General features: G+C 51.1%; 1 protein-coding gene across 3 annotated transcripts in view; it reads left to right on the top strand.

Annotated features, from left to right (window-relative positions):
* The window catches only part of TMEM63B (transmembrane protein 63B), a 47,321-nt gene that overhangs the window by 30,667 nt on the left and 2,789 nt on the right, over nt 1–13,865 (top strand). For 2 of the 3 annotated variants that reach the window (XM_088161292.1, XM_088161293.1), the window contains exons 4-23: nt 468–506; nt 3,980–4,070; nt 4,845–4,882; nt 5,594–5,736; nt 6,007–6,058; nt 6,345–6,453; nt 6,937–7,007; nt 7,805–7,885; nt 8,019–8,142; nt 8,237–8,370; nt 8,459–8,596; nt 8,877–9,030; nt 9,297–9,403; nt 10,160–10,246; nt 11,618–11,683; nt 11,823–11,985; nt 12,155–12,260; nt 12,396–12,563; nt 12,702–12,817; nt 13,027–13,107. In XM_088161292.1, coding sequence (XP_088017418.1) covers nt 468–506; nt 3,980–4,070; nt 4,845–4,882; nt 5,594–5,736; nt 6,007–6,058; nt 6,345–6,453; nt 6,937–7,007; nt 7,805–7,885; nt 8,019–8,142; nt 8,237–8,370; nt 8,459–8,596; nt 8,877–9,030; nt 9,297–9,403; nt 10,160–10,246; nt 11,618–11,683; nt 11,823–11,985; nt 12,155–12,260; nt 12,396–12,563; nt 12,702–12,817; nt 13,027–13,107 — 2,068 coding nt within the window. The remainder of the gene's footprint in view (nt 1–467; nt 507–3,979; nt 4,071–4,844; nt 4,883–5,593; nt 5,737–6,006; nt 6,059–6,344; nt 6,454–6,936; nt 7,008–7,804; nt 7,886–8,018; nt 8,143–8,236; nt 8,371–8,458; nt 8,597–8,876; nt 9,031–9,296; nt 9,404–10,159; nt 10,247–11,617; nt 11,684–11,822; nt 11,986–12,154; nt 12,261–12,395; nt 12,564–12,701; nt 12,818–13,026; nt 13,108–13,865) is intronic. The other variant, XM_088161294.1, reaches the window with a different exon arrangement.

The raw sequence follows: 13,865 nt of genomic DNA, 5'->3' as shown, positions 1-13,865 counted from the left end.
TCGCTGCAGGGAGGAGCCCATCCTGCTTGGCTCATCCATGGGTTGTGATGAGATTTTCAGGAGGGGGATGCATGTGTGTTTGTTGCCTGGGTGGGGAGGAGGTATATGGAAGGGGAGCTCAGATGGCAGCCAGGGAGTTCCTACAGTCTCTCCTACCTGACCCCATCACTCAGGAGCTCCCTGCAATGGCTATGGGATGTAGCCAGGTCACCTTCCCAGTGACGCCAGCTTCCCTTCAGCTGGCAGCAAAGCCTTCTGCCCCTGGACCAGTGGCTGTTCCAGATTGCTGTGACTTGAGGTATTGCTGGGCTCTGGAAGGAAGGTCTTCTCCAGCCTGAACGTTGGCAGGTTTCTCTTCTTCCGGATGATGGGGAGCTGTGTTGGATGCATAGTTCCCTGCAAAAGAGGAGAACTCAGCACCTACTCCCATAGTTGTAACCTGTCCCTTTCTGTTTCTGTGTCCCCAGGCGCCGACGCTGGGAGACGGAAAGAGAGGAGCGGGAATAGTATGTTGTTTTTTCAGGGTCTCATTTCTTGTCTCTTTCTTGCTCACAATCTCTCCTTTTTTCTTGCAGCTGTCTTGCTTCTGAACTAATTCTAAATGGCTGGGAGTTTGGGCATGAATTTGTGTCTCTTGGTGGATTTGTGTCTTTTTTCCTTCCCCTTTGTGTCATCCACTACCACAGCTGAATGCACCCTGGTTTTCCCCTAGTATCCCTTAAATGCTCCCGGAGAGCAACAGTGCCAGGGAGCTCTCCGTCCTGACCAAGGCAGAGGATGTTGTATCACATGCCCTGCTCTATCTGTTTGTGTCCAGCTATCCTCCCTTATGATGGAAGTACACAAACCTGCTTGCCTGAGCCCACAGTATACTTGGTCATCCAGGTTCAGGGGAGGCTACCTTGCCTGGTTCTTCTTGTGCCAGGTTGCCATAAGAGCTGTTCCCTTGCCATCTGCAAAGGTAGGCAGATGCACAAAGAGGATCTGGCAAGAGTATTGTCTTTCCTTTTTACCCAATGAGGCTGCTGGGACCAGGGCAACCTTTGTCCCTTGCCGCCTAAACCCACACCCAGCAAGGCAGCACTCTTGATTTTCTCTCTTTCCCTGTGGAAGAAAACTTTTACCTCAGTGCTGCTGAAAGCATCATTCATCACCTTGGCCTGGTGGTGCCCATTAAGCCCTGCCATGGATTGTCCTCCCTGTTCTTACTTCTTTCTTGCTGCTTTTACGCCTGAGAAACGACCATTGCCTTGCTGGGTATGTGCTGCAGAAGGGAGAATCAGGTGGCACTGCACAGCCTGCCATGGTCACTCTAGCCACACTGATTTGTCTGAGACCAGGGCAGCAAGCTGCAGCCTCCTTTTCCCACTTGCAAAGCAGGGGCCTGCTGCTGCCTTAAAGGAGGTACAAGAAAGTGCCTGGTTTTGCAGCTGATCCTTGCCCTCGGGAGCAGAGCAGTCAAAGTCATTAGAACTGATGGTCGCTGTGGTACATGGCACAGAGGGGACCTCTTGCTCATGCTTGACTGCTTCACTAGTGATTGGCCCTGCTTCAGGTGTGTCTGGCAACTTTTCACTGCTAACATCTTGTGGGGGGAGTCAGGCTGAGGTAGTAGAGCCATCATGCTCTGAGTATTTTTAGGGGGCCACTTCATTTATCCTCACAAGTGCTTGTCTCTCTCCAGGGGGCCACTTCCTCCTGCTCCTGTTTTTCTTTTGAGCTTGCTGGAGCCATCTGCTCCACACACACCACACATACCACCACTAAAGCTACTGCATGAGCTGGGACAGTGTTAGCAGCCAGAAGCCTCCAGAAACCTGTAGAATTCAGTGAGGAAGTCTAATTCTGTCTGTGCTCCTTCAAGGCTAATGGCACATTCCCATCCCAGCTGTTCTCTGCTGGGGAGTGCAGTGACAGGTGGTGGGTTAGGAACATGTATATGTCACCTGGTGCTCCCAGCCCCTGAATGTACAACATTGTTCTTTGCAAGAGAGGGCATCCTCCTCTGATGTGTTCCCTTTCCCTGAGAACCAGCAAGTGCCCTTGTCCTGTGACTTATCAGAGCTTGCAGTAGCCATCAACAGTCTCAGTTGGCACCTCAGTCTGCACTGGGTGGTCACAGCAGCCTGCTTGCATCTCTGTGTATGAAGGAAGTGGTCACAGAGCCCTGTGGGGCTTGCCACTGTGCAGCCACCTCCAGCAAGCCCATTCCATGGCATGCTTGGACTGCCCTCTTGGAGCCTGTGATCCCTTTGGCCTGGGACTAGCTGTGCCTCAGACCCTGTCCTTCTCCTTCCCTGGCAAGGCCTGCACCAAATTTGCATCATGCAGGGTCCCACCTTAATCTTGTGATTTAGGTCAGTCTTGCTTTCACCCATTCACACTGCTTTCACCTTTTACACAGTGCTTTGCTTTAAAAAGTCTCCATCCAGGTGCAAGTGCTGTTGGAGCTCCCTCTTCAGCTTTCTTATCTTTGGCAAGATTTTGCATCCTCTGTCTTCTAAACAGTTCGGGTCATCCTGATTATTGTCACTGCATCCCCCTGCCTGGAGCTTAGTTATCCTGGTTATCCAAAAGCTCATGGTGTCATCATGCTGGGCTTTCCTCAGGGCAGAAATTTCTCTCCAGCAGAAATTCACCGTTGCTCCCTGTGCCCAGCTGCAAGGCCTCTGTGATTATAAAGAGCTGAAGGTCTGAGAGCTGGGTCAAAGCTGTCTGTCTCCCTCCAGCAGAGCAGGGTGTTGGGCTGTGCAGTGGCAAGGCTGCACACCACTGTCTAATTGGCACTACTGTAGTCTCCTGACCTTCAGCTAATCTCCTTTCCCCTGTTTCTCTTACTTCCAGCTAGGAACTGGGGACTCAGTAGGTGCTACTCTGCTCTGAGAGAGGCCACGTGTCTTACCCACTTTCCTTCAGAATGTGCATAAGGATCTCTGCTTGTTCTCCTTCCCATGGTGTCATCCTCCTCCTCTCCAGCACTTCTCTCAGCAGCTGTTTCTCTGTGTTCTTGCCCATCTTACCCTCCTTGAGCCTGTACTGACTAAAGGGAGACCATATTTTCATTTGGTTTTTTTCTTTGTTTCTAGCCTTCAGATCAGTCATCTCTCTTCTTGCACCTCCGAGATCCCAGCATGCTGTTGTCACCTTGCAATTGCTATTTAATTTAGATCTTTGGACCATTTTCTTGCCTCCTTTTCCAGCTGCCCTCTGCCTCTATTTGTAGTGGGCACTGTTGTCAGCCTTGGATGCTTCTTCTTCAGGTTCTTCATCTAGGTCCCTGCCTCTGGCTGGAGTAAGCAGTTTTGTGATATTTCACCCCTTTTGCTTTCCTGTCCTTTAGCATGTAGGCATTCAGTTCTAGCTGTCTGCCCTGCTCCTGCTCAAGGGATTTCCAGGCTGGAGGCTCAGCTGAGACTAGGAAGCAGGTTACACTGAGCCTGGCTCCAGGCAGCTGCATTCTTCCTCCTACACTGAAGCACTAGGGGTGGGGAGGACTGGTGTAGCAGGATGCAGCCCACCAGACTCCTTCCTTCCTCTTCCTGAAGATGATTGAGGTCCTCTAGGACAGTAGCTGCTACCAATGCCTCTCCAGCTATGCCAGAGCCAGAGGGGCTGTGGCTGCCTCCAGTTCTCGCTTCCTTTCTGCTATCTAAATCCTGTGCTAAACAGACCTCACCTCTCCTCTGTGGCAGCCTCTGCCAGCCTCTCCTTGCAGGGGCTGCCACATAGTATTGTGTGCCTTTCAGAAGGTGCCAAACAAGTAGCATCCGTGGGCTAAGCCCATGGGCTTTGCCAGGCTCAGCATGCCATCTGAGGAGGGCTCTCTCTTTACTGCTATCTCTGATCTTACCTCTCTCCATCTCACTGGGTGCAAACTGACCTGAATTAACCTCTCGTCTCCTGGGTGCTCTTGGTTCCTGGCCAGGCTGCCTCTTCACGTCTTCTAACTTTCTCCCTCACCTCCCACTTGTCATTTTAGTGTAGCCTCCGCCCTGCATTCTGACAACCATGACCGCTACGAGCGCCTCACCTCCGTCTCCAGCTCTGTGGACTTCGACCAGAGGGACAATGTGAGTAGCCACAAGAGTCAAACACTTTGCGGGGCCAGGAACCCACAGCTTGGCTGAACCCAGGGCTCTTCAGAAGAAACATTTGCGCCTGTTCTTGGGCCTTAAGTCCCACATCTTGTAGTGTGTGAGTGCTATGTAGAGCTCAAGGAACTATGCAGCTCTTAGACACATGCTTAAATAAATAGGCACTACATCACTGTGGCTTAACAGACATCTGTCCAGCCTATAATCTCAGCATTACAAACAATACTTACTTACCAGCTCTTCCTCACACTGCGGTCTACCTCACTGGCTTTTTCCTTACTGAAGGGGAGAAAAATGGCTGTGATGGATGGGGGGTGAAGCTCCCCTAGATGTCCTTTGAGGAGCACTGCCTTGGCCCAGCCTACCTTCCTAATCCTTACAGAGCTTCTCTTGTCCAGCATGATGGCTGAAGTGTCCTGTATGCTGACTTTTCTGGATCTGCTATGGCTTTGGAGAGTTTCCATATTAGTCAGGAGCCCATGGGTTGCCTGGAGGTTGAACTGCCAGTTGGTAGGGGAGAGCCACACAGCAGAGTCCGACCTGTGTGGTGCTCCGTGGAGTAGCATTGCCACCTCCTTCACATTGGCCCATCTGTGGCTCTGCATATCTGGGTGCTTGTGGTCTGCCCCTGCCCCGAGCCAAGTATGTGGAGGTGCAAGGACACCAGCCTGGTCCTTGGAACCTTTGAAGGAGGGAGCTGGGATAAAGGAGCACAGTGTTGTGAAACAGTCCTGTTTTCTTTTTGCACAGGGTTTCTGCTCCTGGCTGACAGCCATCTTCAGGATAAAGTAAGTGCCCCAGGACCTGTATGGGGAACTCATATGGGGAATGAGGGACAGTGCAGGGTTGTTGGGACACTCAGTGCAGTACAGCTTCATGAAGTCACTGCCCTTGCTGCAGCCTCCTCTCTGAAGAGCACAGATGAAGTTTGTCCTCTGGAGAGGACAAGCAAAGACAGGACTACATGAAGAGTCCGAAAGCCAAAATAAGGTCACAAAGTGAGTCTGTGACAGAGGAGGGAACCCAGGCCCGTAGCTGCCCCCCCTCAGTCCCATCTCAGAAACACTGTCCACTGCTCTGCAACGATACTAATCTCCCTGGCACTCTTGCTAGGGGCGCTGCTGTCTCAGGGATGTCTATGAAGAAGGCAATGGAGCATGCAGGGAGACACACTCAGCTTGATGATGCACAGGAGTAGTCAGCATCTGTATCTTAGTAGGGAAGGCAAGGCCCACCTGAAGGGTATAAGGTATGTCCAGTTGCCTCGCCTGGGGGACAGAGAGCAGGGCTGAGTAATCATTGCACAGGCAGGTTTCTCCCCAGGCTGCTTCAAGGCTGAGTGCTGGGCTTGCAAATCCACAGTCTGGCTACAGCTCTGTAAGGCAGAACCAAGGGATGCTTTGTGTGCTCAGATCAGGAGGGCAGCTGCAACCCTGTACTTTTCCCCAGCACTTGAGGAAATGTAGAAAATTGCCTGACAGCTTTTCTCTTCTTGGCAGGGATGATGAGATCCGGGACAAATGCGGGGTTGATGCAGTGCACTACCTGTCCTTCCAGAGGCACATCATTGGGCTGCTGGTGGTCGTGGGTGTGCTTTCTGTGGGCATCGTGTTACCTGTCAACTTCTCAGGGGACCTGCTAGGTGAGAACAAGGAGCCTTTGGCTGGGCTGGGGCATCTGCTTTCAACACCATGTTCTAGACCACTGGGTAGCAGTGGAGGGCGGGACAGGACTAGCACAGACAAACCTTAACTGCTGTCTCACTTTGACTGTAGTGCATCCACGGGGTCATCCTGTGTAACTTGGGTTTTTAGGTATTCTGCAGGTGATACTCTTGCTGTAGCTTGCTGTAGTGGTGCTCTGTCCCACTCACTATAACTGAACATGTTTGTGTCTGCCTCTTTCTCTCTAGAAAACAATGCCTACAGCTTTGGGAGGACAACTATCGCTAACCTGAAGTCTGGGTATGTGTGGGCAGAAGTGGGATGGGTAACTGAGGCCCTCAAGGGGTGATTTATAAATGTTCACTTGCTGCAGAGCCTCATCTCCTTTAAGGTTGTATTTCTGCCCTTGCTGTGAGGCTACTGTCACTGCTCCAATTTCTAGGCTGAGCTCCTGGAATTTGGTTGTAGGGCTTCTGTGTGCTATGCTGAATACATTCATGTCTCCAGTGCCTTCAGGGCCTGACCAGCCATACAGAGACTTGTAGTGGCAACTTTGCATTGACCTTTGTGGTCTCCCTTGTGACAGGAATAACCTGCTGTGGCTGCACACCACCTTTGCTTTCCTGTACCTGCTGCTGACAGTGTACAGCATGCGCCGGCACACTTCCAAGATGCGCTACAAAGAGGATGACTTGGTGAGCAGGATCTGGCCACTCCCCCATGCACATTTTCCCATGCCCTATGGTCAAGTCAGATAGCCTTGGAGAGAATGCTGAGCACCTCAGTTTCCACAGCAGCTTAATACTGTCATGTTTTGGCTGGTTTTATTCTGCCTGGCCAAAAGCAGATCACCTCCAGAGCAGCAGCTGTGACTGCCTGTGGGGAAACGGGAGAGGGCTGCACTGGATAAACGTGTGGAAGGACCCCATTCTTCCTTAGGGGTTGTTACAGCTGCTTTTGCCTTCTTAATTTCTGAAGGATAGCTGTGTTTCTGTTCAGGCACCTACAGTGTAAGTCCCTAGCCTATCAATCTGCAGCACACCCGGGTGCAGGATGACAGCAACGATGGGGCTGCTCTTTTTCATCCTCGACACAGGTTTTGGAAGGGGGGCTTGCTGCAATCTGGTCTTTTACACCATCCACACCTACCTGTCTTCTCCTTTCTCTCTTCTTTCCAGGTGAAGCGAACTCTATTCATCAATGGGATCTCAAAATATGCTGAACCAGAGAAGATCAAGAAGCATTTTGAGTAAGTCTCACTGTGTCCCTAAAGACTGCTCTGTAACAGGGATGTTTTTATAGGGGTAGTACTAGTGTTATCTGGAATGGCAATAATACATTGAGAGCAGAGAGCTAGGCAAAGTCAGTGAATACATTTATTTTGGGCCCCTCACTGTTCTTTTTCTGCTTTTTATCTTAATTTGAAGCATCCTTTGTTTTGTGCCTTGAGATAGGCCCGGTTATCTCTTGCAGAGCTATCAGGGGTCAGTGTAGTAAGCAATGGACAGGGCATGTCTTGAGTTGTAGTTAAGTTCACAGGTGAGATATAGGCAGGATCTGCTCAGGCAGTGACTTTGGGATGTTGTGCTGCTGCCCTGATCGCAGTTCTTGTAGAAAGTATATTTGTTTAACAAGAAAATTGAATTCATCCTCTGTCGGAACCTCGCTGTCAGTACCATGTTTAGAAGTACCATGGGTAGAAAATAAATGCTTTGTACCCTTTGGGAACCCTTCTGCTTCCTTCTGACCACAAGTCTATGAAGGTAGAGAGTGGAGTGTGGGGTCAGAGAGGCTTACAGCTGTTATAGGGCAAAAGTCGAGAAAGGCTCCTTATGCCAAAACCTAAAGGGTGTAGCATTTACCCTGTATTTTGCATCTGCTGTAAGGGACAGAGCCTGCAGGCTCCCCTGCAAACTCTTGGTATGCGTCACTGTACTCAGCCCAGAACACTCTTCTCAGGGCCAGAGAGAAGTCCTGAACACTTGGAGTTTGCTTGAGGGATACCTTTGGTGTCAGTTGTGACAAACTGATGCTTCTTATCCACAGGGAGGCCTATACCAATTGCACTGTCCTGGAGGCCCGTCCCTGCTATGATGTTGCCCGGCTGATGTTCCTCGATGCAGAGAGGTAACCTCTATTTTGGGAGAAAAGGCAGAGTGGGTTGATGCTGCTGATACCGCCTCGGGTCTGGTGCCACAGAGCTTTAATGAGTCACTCTCTTTCTTTCCTTTCTTCCGTCTCTTCTGCTCTCATGTTTCAGGAAGAAAGCTGAGCGTGGACGAATCTACTTCACCAACCTGCAGAGCAAGGACAACACCCCATCCATGATCAACCCCAAGCCCTGTGGCCACCTGTGCTGCTGTGCCATCAGGGGCTGTGAGGAGGTAGGGGAGAGCTGGAGGTGTTAGACAGCAGCTGAGTGTCCCGTGGCTTGGGTCCCCAGATCATCTCTCCTCTGACCTCTGTCCTCCTGCTTAGGTGGAGGCCATCGAGTATTACACCAAGCTGGAGGAGAAGCTCAAAGATGACTACAAGCGAGAGAAGGAGAAGGTTAATGAAAAGCCTCTGGGGATGGCCTTTGTCACCTTTCACAATGAGACCATCACAGCCATGTGAGTGCAGATAGTCCTGCCCGCCCCAAGAAGGTGGCTTCTGCCTGCCTGCCTTTTGTGTCAGCATGTCCCTCTTTCTCTTGTCCAGAATCCTCAAAGATTTCAACGCTTGTAAGTGCCAGGGCTGTGCATGCCGTGGGGAGCCCAGAGCCTCCTCCTGCAGCGAGTCCCTCCATGTCTCCAACTGGACCGTCAGTTATGCTCCTGACCCGCAGAACATCTACTGGTGAGCATCTCTCTAGGGCTCAGTGGCCCTGCCAGTGGGGAAGGGGGGGTGCACCCTCCCTTTTTCTTCTCCATCTGCTCCTCCAGTAACTGAGTGAGTTGTTCTTGCTGAAGCCCAGCCTGGCTAAGCTAGAGGTCTGATCTGACTGGGTGGGGGAAGCCTTGGGCTGGCACCCCAAGTGCTGTTCACCAGGCTGAGCTGCAGTGTTCATGCAAAGCCCCACACCTGGTATTCTATCTACCCTGTGCAGCCATCCTGATGCCCTGTTTCTCCATCCCAGGGAGCACCTCTCCATCCGCGGCTTTATATGGTGGATCCGCTGCTTTGTGATTAATGTGGTCCTCTTTATCCTCCTCTTCTTTCTCACCACTCCTGCTATCATCATCACCACTATGGACAAGTTCAATGTCACCAAGCCCGTGGAGTACCTCAATGTAAGGACTTTGGAGACAGGTACAGGGTGGGTAACACAGGAACCACCCCAAGGCACAGCATCCCCTGCAAGGGCTGGGGATAGGGAGAGAGATTGTCATTGTTCCCCAGGTGAACAATGTCAGCCTGACCATGAGGGAGGTGCTGAGCTGGACAGGGTGCAGTGGCAGTCGCAGTGCTGGGGCCTCGGCATCAGCAAAGGCAACTGTACCTGGCACAAGAGCTGGTGCACCATGTAACGTGCAATTTCTTCTCTGCTTTGTTGCAGAACCCAATCATCACCCAGTTCTTCCCCACACTGTTGCTGTGGTGCTTCTCTGCTCTTCTGCCCACCATTGTATACTACTCTGCCTTCTTTGAAGCACACTGGACCAGGTAAGGACAGCCAGCATCTGTTCTTACCTTTTTAGTGAGCTCACTGGCTGCTAGACATGTCTCACTGGCATAAAGCCATGGGCTGGATCTTTCTGCCTGAACTTCTGTCTTCCACTCCAAGCATGGTGTTATGTTGTACCTCTTGGGCACCTGGGGACTGCTGTGGAGAGATGTTCTGCCAATCTTTAGCTGCTGTTGTGCAGCTGGGTTGTCTGAGCAGGGCTTGACAGGTCTACAAGAAGAAAGCTGGCAGGAGTTGGGGCTGGTCACTATGAGAAATGCTAGTAGAGAAGGAAGTCTTGGCTCAGGTGAGCAGGCAGGGATTGTGTGCCTGTACCATGTGTAAGATGTAGCAGTTCCAAGGGAAAATAATTTTAGTTGCTCTGGCTTCTGGCCACAGGGAAGGCACTTGAAATGCAGAACACTAGAAGCATGCTGCTCATGAGGCACGTTCCCCACAAGACACTCAATGTAAACTTGTTTTCTGGTCTGTGTTGTAGAGACTGGTGGGGAGGGTGTCACCAGCTCTTGGGATTGCAGGTCAGGAAGATGATTGCTTGTGAGACAAGGGGAAAAGAACAGAGATTCAATAACAGATTTCAAATGTGCTGGAGGGAAAGGGGATGTATTCATGTACTAGGAACGGACAGGGTGGGATTTAAATTAGACATTGGGAAGTGCTTCCTGATGGGAAGCCACTGGGACTACAGCTTGTGTGGCTGGTGGGATGAAAGATTAACAGCCTCTTCTCCTCAGGTCTGGAGAGAATAGGACAACCATGCACAAGTGTTACACCTTCCTCATCTTCATGGTCTTACTGCTGCCATCGCTGGGCCTGAGCAGGTAGGGGCTGTGGGAAAGGAAGGCAAGTACAGAGATGTGGAGCACAGGGAGGGTTGAGGTGCACCCCTGATCCTTTCCTCACTGTACTGGTGCCCTGGCCACCATTCCCTTGGGAGACTGGTGTTTGATTTTAGTTGAGGGAGAGCAGGCCAGACCATACATGACTGGGTCTCTAGGACTTTGACTCAATCTGCAGACACATTGACATGTGGTTGTGCAAAAGTTGGCATGGTAGATGAGCATGTGTGAAAAGTCTACTCTACATCTGCTGGTGAAGGAGGCATTCTCCACCTCTGTGCTCAGTGTTCAGTCCAAATTTTGCACAAAACTAGTGAATTCCCCCTTTAAGCCAGAACTTGCACTGCTTGGCCGGGTGGGATAGTGTGTTTGGGTGTATGCCTCAAATTTTCCTGCAGAGTTTATAGAACTGCCCTGTGGGAAACACTGATGCATCACCTTCTAGCCATTGGTGTGGGCTCTAGTGCTGAACAGGGGCCAAGTAGGGGAACAGTGTGAGGAAGAAAAAACTGGGAAGTGGATGGGGGACAGGGAACTCTAACTGTGCTAGTTCATTCTTTACACATTGTAGGGTCCGGGATCTTTAAAATCCCTAGCAACCCAAGCCATTCTATGATATTATTGTCTACACCCCACCTAAATTCTGTATTTGAGATACAACCCCTCAGTGGTGATGTCAGGCAGCTGAGAATAGACAAACCCTCTGATGGTTGCAGAATAGTCCTTCATCCCACTGGTCGACTACAAGTTTGCAACTGATTAAAAAGAGCTTTGTTGCATGTAAACTTGCATCTTGGGCAGGTGAATGCTCTCAGGAGGTTAGCATTTTGACCACAAAACAGACTGCTCTTTCTTCTGAGGAGTCAATCCCCCTGCTGTTGCCTGTTGAGCTCTGTACTCCACCAGTGCCAGAGGATTGGATAGTTTTAGATAAAAAAAATCAAAACTGAGGAAAATGGAATTTATTTCTAAGGGATTTTTTAAATCTCTTGTTGGAGGATACTTTGTGCCTAACCAATTTCTTCTGTAGAGTCAGTCATCTGTTCCTTACATGGATGTTGTGCCCAAACAGGAGAGAGGAAAAATATTGATAGGGTCAGGGTAAAGGGATAAGACCACACATGAATGGGAAGCTTTACATCCCTTTTTGAGTGTTGCATTGTTTTGTTCTGTTTTATTTTTTTCCAATGTCCAGTTTACATAAGTGCTGGTGACACACTCCAGCAGGGAACAAAACAGTCTACGGTCAGAGCTTTGGATCCTTCTAGGGCAGCTTCTACATATTTGCCATCTGCATTTGTCTGTCTCTGCTTCTGATGGTTCATCTTTTCTTCTTGCCTTCTTCCCCCACAGCTTGGACGTATTTTTCCGCTGGTTGTTTGACAAAAAATTCCTCGCTGAAGCTACTGTGCGATTTGAGTAAGTGGAGTTGAGCAGAAAAGCTTTGTTTACAATGAGAGGTGGTTCTTTTTGTCATCCAAAGGTTATGGGGGCTCCCAGCTGCTGCCCTGCAAAAAGGGAGCACCCTTTGCAGTTTGCTCTTGCTGTATCTCCCCAGATGTGTGTTCCTGCCAGACAATGGGGCTTTCTTTGTCAACTACGTTATCGCCTCTGCCTTCATCGGGAATGCCATGGATCTGCTGCGCATCCCTGGTTTGCTCATGTACATGATACGCCTCTGCCTGGCCCGCTCGGCGGCCGAGCGGAGGAACGTCAAACGAGTATGTAGCGGGGCTGAGGGATGGGTTGTGGCCTGCACCCAGGGAGGGGAGTGCTGCAATGGGACCCCAATGGGGCTTGCCCGGTGCTGTGTGTAGAGCCGGGTGTGCTGCACATGCCTTCTCAGCTCTCAGGGTCCTCCTGCTGATGTGTCTCCATTCCCTCCTGCAGCACCAGGCCTACGAGTTCCAGTTTGGGGCTGCTTATGCTTGGATGATGTGTGTCTTCACTGTAGTCATGACGTACAGCATCACCTGCCCCATCATCGTCCCTTTTGGTAAGTGCTACCCCTCTACCTCCCTATGCCAGAGACGGAGGGGATGCAAGAAGGCTGATGTGGGGGAGACATTCCCTCTCAGTCTAGCAATGAAGCTGATGCCCCACTCATCCGGCTGCTTTCCCCTCCTCCCAGGGCTCATGTACATGCTGCTTAAGCACCTCGTGGACCGATACAACCTGTATTATGCTTACCTGCCTGCCAAGCTGGACAAGAAGATCCATTCAGGGGCTGTGAATCAGGTAGTGGCAGCCCCCATTCTCTGCCTCTTCTGGCTTCTCTTCTTCTCCACAGTGCGCACAGGTGAGCATTGGGCTGGGATACTAGCCCTTAGCCTCCTGCTGAACCACTTCCCTGGCCAGGCTCTGGTCCTGGCAGCCTCCAGCCACAGAGCAGTCACAGACCTTCTGACGCTGCCACTTTTGTTTTCCTTTGCCCCAGGGTTCCTGGCCCCCACTTCCATGTTTACCTTTGTGGTTCTCGTGATCACCATTGTGATCTGCCTGTGTCACGTCTGCTTTGGGCACTTCAAATACCTCAGCGCTCACAACTACAAGGTGAGGCAGAATGGTTGGGTGCAGGACCCTTCTCCTTGGTAGCACAGCTGAACCACAAAACAGCACAAGCTCTGGGCCTGCTCTTTAGCAGAGCCTTGACTTCACAGAGGGGATAGTCCTGAGGCTGCCTCTGCTGCCTGTATGCTGCTCCTGAGGTGAGACAACAAGTAGGTTGCCCTGGCAGTCTCAATTTCTTCTTTTCTCTCCAGATTGACCACACAGAAGTGGATGCCATGGACAACAGGCAGAACGGGAGACCTGCCACCAATCTGCCGGCTCCCAAATCAGCTGTGAGTCATTATCCCCACCTCTGTGCCCTGGCACACTCCTTACCTGAGTTTGCAAAGGGGGAGGTAACTCCCTGTCTGAGTACCTCACTCCTCACTTCTCATTTTTCTGAGTCAGCACCTGGATCCTCCCAGTGAGGGTGGGAGGCAACTGTTGGGCACTGCGCCCCTCACCTGCTCTGGGTGATGAAGTGTAACCCCCCCACACACACCTCTATCCCGCTGCTCCTCAGATGCTGTGCATTTTCTTTCCGTCTCTCTTTCGGCTGGGACGGTGAATCCAGCCGGGTCAGTCTCCCTTCTCATTCTGCATCTTTGCACGCTTGCACGCCAGCAAAGGCTGAAACCCGCCAGGCTTGTCCTAGTGCCAACACAAAGGGGTCTCCGTGGACATTGCCCTGAAGGCCATGGAAGTGCTCTGGGGACTCTTCCCTGTCCAGCATTCTGAGACCCCCAGAGTTGGTTTTTGGAACTTCACCTTTGCTCAACTGGCTCACTCAACTGCTTCCTTCCACAAGGTTTTTGTAGTGGGGATCTATACAGGGCTGCAGAGATGGGGTAAAGCAGAGCCTCCTGCTTCGTCAGGAGAGGAGGGCTAGGGTGTGCACATGTAATCCAGGCTCCTTCCTCGTCTCCAGACACTTAAGAGCAGCAACATTTTGCCAAAAGGAGACTCTCTATAAAAAACAGGCAGAGCTTCAGGGACACATCAACTAGCAAAAAAGGGAGTGCAGTCTTCCAGGTCACATGGGCTCCAAAGA

Source organism: Sturnus vulgaris, chromosome 3 (genome assembly GCF_052056855.1).
Source record: "Sturnus vulgaris isolate bStuVul1 chromosome 3, bStuVul1.hap1, whole genome shotgun sequence".
In the NCBI taxonomy this organism is placed as follows: Eukaryota; Metazoa; Chordata; class Aves; order Passeriformes; family Sturnidae; genus Sturnus; species Sturnus vulgaris.
The sequence above is the reverse complement of the archived record's forward strand: the minus strand, read 5'-3'. Positions and strand labels throughout refer to the sequence as shown.